This window comes from Mucor velutinosus (assembly GCF_035048745.1).
Source record: "Mucor velutinosus strain NIH1002 chromosome Unknown tig00001561, whole genome shotgun sequence".
Classification (NCBI taxonomy): Eukaryota; Fungi; Mucoromycota; class Mucoromycetes; order Mucorales; family Mucoraceae; genus Mucor; species Mucor velutinosus.
The window spans coordinates 1,295,359-1,305,218 of NW_027041903.1; the positions used below are offsets into that span (position 1 = coordinate 1,295,359).

Here is a 9,860-nt window from a genome sequence, read left to right on the forward strand (position 1 = left end):
ATAAATCTTTCGCCTTTTACTAAAGATTTCCGTGGATGCGGGACACAAAGGAAGATTACCCAAATTTTTTGTCCTCCTTCCTACAAAAAGATCTTCTTTGAATGATCCTTTTTGTTTTTATTATAAATCGTCGAATGAAAAAATAAGATCAGTGATTCTTGAGCTGGTCCAGCTGCCTGCGCATCGTCTCGTTCTCTCGCTGTAACAATAGGTTCTCTCGTTGAAATGCTTGCAGTTGCTGTTCTAGTGATTCCTATTCAAAGTGTGAATAACATGAGACGCGTCATCCAGGATCAACTTACAATGGTAGACGCCAGCTCTTGCTGACTCTTGCTCTGCTCTGTCACACCACCGCCTTTGGGTAGCTCAAACATGCTAAACAGCTCTGTCAATAGTTGCTTTTGAGAATCATTTTGTCGTAGTAGCTCATTCAGCTGATTATAGACAGTAGGTATGGATTTCTGCTGCTGACCTCTTGGTAAAGATGAGGAACTGCTGGAATGTGTAGTGGAATAAGGTGATATCGTCTCGCGACTTCCCTCAATGTAGCTTTGTTGTCTGGATGTTGTCTCGCTGTTGCTCGTCAATTCAAACCTACCAATCTTTCTGGACTCGCTGTTTTCTCTTGTCAGCAGCACAGATGTCCCCGCAGCAGCAGCAGACATGTTGGAGTTGTTGCGCGATAATGGCAGAGCTTGTAAATGTGGATGAGGAGGAGGCGATGATGGCGGCTGTGGGCTGAACCTCGATTTTCTGTTCATGTTGTCTTCATGGCTGATGGTGCGGTACAAAAGTTTACCGTTGGGCTTGCTCGTTTCCTCCGAAAAGGTGACAGTAGGCGTTCTTTCATGTAGGCTGCCATGTCTGGCTCTACCACGGCTCAAGTTGAATCTGCTACTGCTGCTATTGCTTCGATGTTGTTTGGTGGGCTCATCTGTAACATGAGTGTCATGTTTGCTATTGGCAATCCTAGATGCTTCGATCAAAAAGTCATCACTGAGTGCTCTTCCTTTTCTCGGTGGAGGCGGTGAATGACCCGTGATGGGTAGTGCTGGTGTTGTGTCGATTGCAAAATGAGAAGGTGAGTAGGACCATGATTCTGAAGCATGGTGTTGCGATGTGGAGGATGGCTTTCTGACGACAACATGACCAAATGAAATGTGTCTCTTGGGAGGATTCAATCCAGGTATCTGTTGATGTGTATGTGTTGATAGTGCCGCTGCTTCGTCGTTGAAATCCCATTCGTCCGTGTTGGAAGAAGCTACTTGTTTCTGAGGGAACTTTTTGATGGGTCTGCTTTCAATAGGCGGTATATCCGCAATGAGGTTTTTGGCCAGCCACTCTGGTTTCTTGGCTTGTTTGAAAAAGGGATGCAACAAGAGCTTTTCAGAGGAGGGTCTATCGAGAGAAAGCATGAGTCGACTAGCCCTATTGCCATTACTGGATAGTTCACCTTTTGGAAGGATCCTTGTTCATGCAGGCGTCTATCATGTTTTTGAATGTACGTGAGAATTTGTTGGTGGTCGTCTCACGAGACAGAGTAGGAGGATCATTATTTAGCGTCATCATCAGCACTTTGAGTGGCGGATGTTTAGCAAAGGGAGCATGACCTGTAGCCAGCTCAATCGCAGTGATACCAAAGCTCCATATATCCGCCTTGTAATCGTAGTCTGCCTGCTCCATGACCTCGGGAGCCATCCAACAAGGTGTGCCCACAAATGTCTTTCGCACACCTCGTTCGCCTGTCTCCATCAACGAGCTAGACACACCGAAATCCGCCAATAGAACAGACCCATCCTCATCCATCAACAGGTTGCCTGCCTTTACGTCTCTGTGAATATGGCCATTTTTATGCAAATAAGCTAGTCCTTCCAATGCTTGTTTTAGAATAGTAGCAATGCTAATCTCGTCTAGGCCGTCCGGGAAACTCAATTTCATGATATCGAGACAGGATCCCACTGCCATATAAGGAGTGACAATGTATAGCTTCGATCCGTGAACAAATGATCCGTACACTCGTAACACATGTGGATGTTTGGATAGTGCCATTAAAGCTGTTTCTCTCTATACATATATATATTTGGCATGTGAATGTATGATGCTTTGGTATAGCATACGTTACCCTCAGTTCATCAATTTGGTTTCTCTCAAACATGTCCAAATCAATCATTTTGATGGCTACTCGTTTGTTGTGAGGTATATACACTGCGCTATAAACCATAGCAGATGATCCATAGCCTAACACAGGTGTCTATCAGTATAAGTGCAGATGCTGTCCATCCTTTTTGCTACTACCTATTGGCTGTTTGATTTCAAAATCGTCCATATTTGTTTGAGATGTTGATGGTGGCTCTGTGGTTTCATGGGTGATTTTGAGGTTGTCTACTGTCTTTTTAGAATCAAAGCGCTGCTGCTGCTGGTGCTGGAGAATGGATGTGCCTAGTGTGGGGCTGTTGAGAAGAATAGGCTTGGGCGAGGAGGAGGAGGAGGAGGCATACACATCACTGCCATCATAGTGGCCATTGACTGTAAACATGGCTTATAGGTACTACAAAAAGAGAATTGGTCCAGAAAAAAAAAGGAGAGCAAGAAAGAGAGAGAGAGAGAGAGAGAGAGAGAGAGAGAGAGAGAAAAAGAGATCTGATGAGAGGGAATGCGTATTTAAGGGAACACATGTTGTATACACAGCTAAAATAATAAATAGTTAAGGGGATATACATGGGCGTTGTAGTCGTATCAATGTATTTGTTGCATGACGTGGATTCAGTCGCTCATGTCCTGACCTTTGCAGTTTTTACCCTTTTTTCCTTGTGCGATACATCAACATCTCCCAGCTAGGGCATCCTGCCTTTTGCGATCTAGGTTGACTAGGCGGAATGCATCCGAAATCCTCAATGAAAGAGCTAATTTAACGCGACACGTTTTTTTTTTGGATCCAGGTGCGACGTCTCGTCCAGAGGCAAACGTACGACTCTACGTGGTTGCTGCATCATCCATCACGGACAAAGACACCAGCGAATAGTACACCAATGAATGCAAACAATGTATATTGAGTTACAGGAGAGAAGCATTAGATAGGGATAATAAACTGACATCCCTCATGTAGGATAATGAAGCGAAATGTTCCCGACGAAAAGACAGTGAAAAATCAACGAAACAAGAACCTCCATTTGAAGACTACTCAACTAGCACCTAATTTAGGCTTCATGAGGGTGCATTTGCTTACATTGGAAGTCATGTCAAGAAGCAAAAAAGGATCATATCAATGGATTTACAGTGAGACCCGTGACCACGGACATCCAAAAGCAACGTAAAAGAATAGGATTCCTTGCAAACCCTTTTTTCTTCCTGCTTTTTCTTCCTGCTTTTTCTCCTTTACATTTTTTTTTCTGTATCATTAGGAATCACACTAGACAAGAGCCTTTTCGTTACTATACATTGATTTTGAACGTGTCGATCAACCACTCGCACAAGACTCACAGATATATCCATCCAAGTGGCCTACAAAACTAATTGCTAATTTACGATGCCTCTGCATAAACCAACGAAAACGAGCACTAACAACTCCATCTCGGACGCCGCCATGGATTTGCCTCGACATCCCAATGGTAAACTTGATTATGTCACCATGATACACTTGTATACTCAATTTCATCGTCTTCCGCTTTACAGATACTGTGCATCCATTCCAAGTGCAGCAGCAGCAGCAGCAGCAGCAGCAGCAGCAGCAGCAACCAAAAGACAAGAAGAGACATTTGTTTCGATTTGGTCGAAAAAAGAGTAAGTCAGCTCCAGTACTATGCACTACTATACTCACTCTCAAACATTATAGGTCGGTCAGACATGGGATCCTCTTTATTTGGCCCTTCATCAGCGAGCTCGCTCAACATTGTATCCACCGCAAACGACGCATCCTCCATAGTGACAGCCCGTAAAAAATCCAAAGATTACGAAAACAGCATATACAGTTATAATCAAAATGAGCTGCTCGGTACAGAAGACATGATGAAAACCAATATAGGAGGTGAGAGGAAGAAATCAGGTAGTTCCAGCAATTCAAAAGGAAAAGAGCGAGAAAAGTCGGAAGGAAGCATCTATTTTTTGACAGACGAATCTAGACAGGACAAGAACCTGGAATGTAGGTGGTACTGGCCCCATACGGAGACACGCAGTAGCTCATGTGTCTGTATAGTAGATCAAAACTTCCAATCGATGGACGGCATCATCAATCCAGAGTATAGACATGGTAACAACCCTGCAAGAACATCCTTTTCTCAGGTAAAGCATTCTTGCAGCTCTTGTCGTAAACACACTCACACTGCATTTCAGCAAGGAGGAGCAATGCCACAGATGACAGACCACAACGCAGAACAGCACTGGGCACCACCCGATAGCTGGGCAGTACAGCCTGCAGTAGATGAAGTAGTGGATGATATCCAAACACCTGCCCTTGTCTATTCCAAAAACGAACCAAACGACTACTTTCCGCCCGTCGTCGAGCACGAAAACTGGAATGTGCCCAGCAAAAACTACTGCATTCGCATCTTTCGTCCAGACGGCACCTTTGGCACACTGATTGCACCACTCAACACAACCACGCATGATTTGATTCAACGGCTCGCTGGAAAATTCTTTTTACACGATCTCAGTAAATATAGACTCAGTTTAATTATGCATAATCATGGTAAAAGGAGACCCTTAAGAGAGAGAGAGAGCAAAAGACAACACGCTGACTGTATGTGTATTTAGAACGTATCCTACAGTTGAATGAACACCCTATTCAGATTCAAAAGACACTGTTGGAGCAGATTGGATATACGGAAGAAGACAAGATTGAAGATGTTGGCAGAGAGGACAACTCGTACTTGTATCGATTCTCGTTTGGACCCAACGTGCCACAGACGATACACGAGGAGGACGAGTTTGGCGCCTACAGACGAGTAGATCTCCAGGGAAAGAATCTGTCGACGATTCCTATTGTGCTATACAAGTACGCGGCACGCATTGCATCGTTGGATTTGTCAAAGAATCTGCTGATGGAAATACCCGTAGATTTCCTGCAAATGTGCAAAAACCTCAAGCAACTGTGGCTCACCAACAACGACTATTATGGATTACCACTGTCGATTCGATTTATTCCCAACCTGGAGCACTTGAACATCTCTGGCAACCACATTCGCGACTTGCAACTGGCGAGGCTGGAAGATTTGATCACGCTGAGAACACTAAGAGCGTACAACAATCGACTCGAGACACTGCCCAGCTCATTTGCCACCTTCAAGCATCTCACCATTCTGTTTATATCCAACAATTCATTCACCAAATTCCCCCAAGTTATTTGCCAAATAGCCAGTTTAGCCTACTTGGATATCAGCTTCAACAAGATTACCTCATTTCCTGATGAAATATGTAACTTGACACAGCTGGTAGGTCTGTTTGCCACAGCCAATCGTCTGACTGGTCGGTTACCGCCTAGTTTCTCCAAGCTGGAAAAGTTGCAGGAACTGGATTTGAGACAGAATCAGATTACCGACTTGGATGAGCTGTATCTGTTGCCCAAACTAGAGGTGATTTCCATGGACTACAATGCCATCAGCGTGGTCAATTACAATTTTCAAGGCTTGAAGCAGCTGAAAATGTCGAAAAACCACCTGACGCAGTTCAACCTGCATCCTTACCACGTGCGTAATCCAGACGGCACCTTAAAGAATCACCGTTGTTTGCTGACAGACCTCAACTTGGCCAACTGTAAATTGTCCTCGCTGCCTGACGATTTGTTTATCAGTGCCGTCTCTTTGGAGCACTTGATTTTAGACAACAACACGCTCAGTATTTTGCCCAGCAGTGTGGGATCCTTGACCAAATTACTGCGACTCTCTGTGCAAGGCAATAATCTGGAAGCACTGCCGTCCGAGATTTCACGTTTGGTCGAGCTCAAGGTACTGGACGCTCAAAAGAATAATCTCAAGTTTTTGCCCAAGGAAATCTGGCTCTGTGTCTCGTTGCAGACACTCAACTGCTCCTCCAACTTGCTCGAGACCTTCCCTGAGCCCTATTCTGCTCCCAGCATTAGCTCTACATCGACCTCATCTTCATCCAATGTGCCTTCTTCAACGACACAACAAGAAGAAGCAGCAGAATCACCTGTACAGTCAACGACTACTACCACGCATCAAGATACCACCACACAACATATCACCACTACAAATGACACTACGAGTGGTGATAACAATATCCCTGCCAACTTGCTATCCAGCGGATTCCATCCACCTCCTAATTTCAATCCACCCTCGTTCTTTGCCAGCCCTCGAAATCACCCTCCTCCTTTATCACTCTCACTGCGCAACCTGTTTTTGGGCGATAATCGATTTACTGACGACATTTGGTCACCACTATCGCTGTTTCTGGAATTACGCACACTGAACCTATGCTTCAACGACCTCTATGAAATTCCACCAGAGGGTCTCTGCCATCAACATTTATACGAGCTTTACCTGTCTGGTAACCATCTGGCATCGTTGCCTGCAGACGACATTGAAAAGTTGAGTTATCTGCGTGTGCTCGCTGTCAATGGCAATAAGCTGCAGACATTGCCTGCTGAAATTGGTAAATTACGTAAACTCCTGGTGCTGGATGTAGGCAACAATGTGCTCAAGTACAATATCTCCAATTGGCCTTATGACTGGAACTGGTAAGTGTGGGCTACATGTGCCATCTACATCATCACTCGCTCACTCGCTCATATGTAGGAACTGGAATTTGGGTCTCAAGTACCTCAATTTGTCAGGCAACAAACGTCTCGAGATCAAAAAGACGCATCCCGAAATGCAGAATCCAAAGGAAAAGAACCTGTCTGACTTTAGTGCCTTGTTGCGATTACGCATGTTGGGTCTGATGGATGTCACTATCCTCGGTGTATCCACGCCGGAAGAATTCCATGATCGTCGTGTGCGCACATCTCCCTCTGAAGTCAATAGCATGTCGTACGGTGTGGCTGATTGGCTAGGCCCCAGCGATCATTTAGCTACCTGGGATCTGGTCATGCCTCGCTTTAGAAATAAGGATGATGAGTGTCTGTTTGGTTTGTTTGATGGCCGCAAGCATAACAAAACCGGCTGTAGATTGACGCGTTTCTTGAACGACAACTTGACATACCATCTGTCCAACGAATTGGAAAAGAACAAGAATGACGATACCATTGTATCTGCCCTAAGACGCACATTTTTGGCGCTGGAAAAGGAGTTTGGCTCCATGGATACCGCTGACAAGGACCTGGGTGCCTCTGCTCTGTTGTGCTATATATCAGGTACCAAGCTGTATGTGGCTAATGTGGGTGATGCGCTTGCTGTCTTGTCTCGCAATAACGGTCAGGCACATGAGATTACGCAAAAGCACATTCCTCTCAATCCGAGCGAAATTTCTCGCATTCGAGCTGCCGGCGGCTACGTCTCTAATACTGGTCTTTTGAACGACGAATTGAACGTGTCGCGTAGTTTTGGCTATTATCATTTGATCCCCGTGGTGAATGCTAATCCCTTTATATCAACAATCAATCTGGCCGAAAATGACGAGTTTGTAATCATGGCTTCTCGTGGCCTATGGGATCGTATTTCTTACCAGACAGCTGTGGACATTGCTCGCACTGAAAAGGATGACTTGATGGTGGCGGCACAAAAGCTGCGTGATTTTGCCTTGACTTATGGTGCGGATGACAATGTGATGGTGATGATTATTGGCGTCAATGATCTGTTTGACAAGCGTGATAAGCGATTCCGTAATTTGCGAGGCATGAACTTGGGCTCAAGTCGAGTAGGTGGCACTGTGGACCCTTCCTTGTTGATGGATGATCCTATTGGTACACCAGGCATGATGGTCAAGAACAAGCGTCGTATCAAAGACGAGTCTCCTAGCGACACCATCCTTGCTCGTCTGGATCGCGAGGTGCCTCCCCCCACAAATCAGGTGGCACTGGTCTTTACAGATATCAAGAGCTCCACACTGTTGTGGGATACGCAGCCAGAGGACATGCGATCGGCCATCAAGATCCACGATGCTGTTATGCGACGTACACTGAGAAGCATTGGCGGCTACGAGGTAAAGACAGAAGGTGATGCCTTCATGGTGTGTTTCCAGGACACCATTGCTGCTTTGCTATGGTGCTTTACTGTGCAGCTCCAGCTGTTGGAAGCGGACTGGCCAGCTGGTATCTTGGAGACAGAGGAAGGAAGAGAGATACAAAAGGACAACAAGGTCATTTACCGTGGTCTGTCTGTGCGTATGGGTATTCATCTTGGCACACCAGTATATGAGCGCAACCCCATCACCAAACGTATGGATTACTTTGGCCCTGTGGTGAACAAAGCAAGTCGTATCTGTAATGCTGCTGATGGTGGTCAGATATGTGTATCCTCTGATGTGATTGCTGCTCTTCGCGAAATGCCAGGTGTCTTTGGCGATGACAAGTCTAGCTCTGCAGAAGCATCTGATGTCGCTACTGCCACGCATTCCCTTGGTAGAGATATTCAACAGATCAAGCGGCTTGGCTTCCACGTAGTCGAGATGGGAGAGAGACGTCTTAAAGGTCTGGAAACGCCAGAGATGCTTTGTTTAGTGTATCCCAAGCAATTGGCGGGTCGTATGGAGATGGAAAAGAACGAAGTGTTGGCTACCCCATCACCCATCATTTCTACACCGACACCACTTGGAGAGCATCCCTCTGAGCAATCGTCCTTGTATAACGGTGGTTTGACGGCTGAAAATTCACCTCATCTTTCAGCGCAACAACGAAACGACAGCTATGCCAGCGCAAGCGATGTTGCCAGCCCCTACAGCCAGCAGCACCAACATTTACAACTGCAACCACAACTATCACAACCCCTTTTCTCGCCTACTAGACATCCTAATAACCGTCAAATTGATCCAACATTGGTAGTTTCGTTGAGCAATCTAGCCATTCGCTTGGAATCCATCACTACTGGTACAGTGTTGAGCTCAGCAGACAACAGCATATATGCTCGTATGAATATACCCACAGAATTGCTTGGCATGGACAATAGCAATATGATTGCTAACTCTTATTATTCACAAGCATTCAATAAGCGTATGCAAGAAGTTGCTTCCGACGAAGAGTTGATGATGTTGATGGAAAATTTTGTCACTCGAATTGAGGTATTTATATATTAATTCAACAAGCTCGATGGATGGTTTTTTAAATTGTATTGATAGAATGCTGCTTCGTCGTTGTATCTAAAGAAAATGGGCAATTTTGCTGGTGTGTTGGAAAAATTAGGTGAAGCTATTGAGCTGGATCCCATGCACATTTTGAGAGCACTTCAAATATACTCTGAAGTGGCTGATTTGACGAGCAAACCCGCAGGGCTATAGTATTTATATCTAGATTTTTTCTTTTAATTCATATATCCAAACATCTTATTTGTACAGAATGCATCATATACACATATATAAACTCTGAGCCTTTACTCATAAGTACTACAAAATCGCAAAAGCGGTAGACAATGCAAGCGAACAAAAAACTCGACTCTTTCTTTTTTATTGAGGCCAAGAACTTGATTAAGCAGTGAATCGAATGCAAATCAATGTCATGGTCGGTAAATGTATATAGATTCCACATAAATCAAGCGAAAAAACACAAGGCCCGGAATGAAAAAGAAAACACACACTGGTTTGGCAGGTTGTTGTGATGGCAGCGACTCTGTTTTGCCACTGCCACTCAACCTAATATTTCCATGATTTAACAGCATGCTCTAAATCTAGATTAATGCATACAATGTCTTTACGCCTTTGTATCGTAATAGAAACGCACCTCTTGACAAACAAGTATATGAAGCACAGCCAAATTT

General features: G+C 44.8%; 2 protein-coding genes across 2 annotated transcripts; one reads left to right on the top strand and one right to left on the bottom strand.

Moving 5' to 3' along the window:
- Positions 1–148: 148 nt before the first annotated feature.
- TSC13 (3-oxo-5a-steroid 4- dehydrogenase) lies at positions 149–2,536 on the bottom strand (the record flags this gene model as incomplete). Its single annotated transcript, XM_064827824.1, has 5 exons — positions 149–253; positions 303–1,398; positions 1,454–2,064; positions 2,123–2,238; positions 2,296–2,536. The coding sequence occupies 5 exons, from the start codon at positions 2,534–2,536 to the stop codon at positions 149–151; spliced, it is 2,169 nt and encodes a 722-aa protein (XP_064687108.1).
- A 990-nt stretch (positions 2,537–3,526) lies between these two features.
- On the top strand, positions 3,527–9,384 carry ATC70_008578 (uncharacterized protein; the record flags this gene model as incomplete). The annotated part of the gene is made up of 8 exons (XM_064827825.1): positions 3,527–3,608; positions 3,673–3,780; positions 3,833–4,138; positions 4,193–4,278; positions 4,330–4,684; positions 4,750–6,691; positions 6,750–9,168; positions 9,226–9,384. 8 exons carry the CDS (start codon positions 3,527–3,529, stop codon positions 9,382–9,384), a joined length of 5,457 nt encoding a protein of 1,818 aa, XP_064687109.1.
- Between the last annotated feature and the right edge of the window lie 476 nt (positions 9,385–9,860).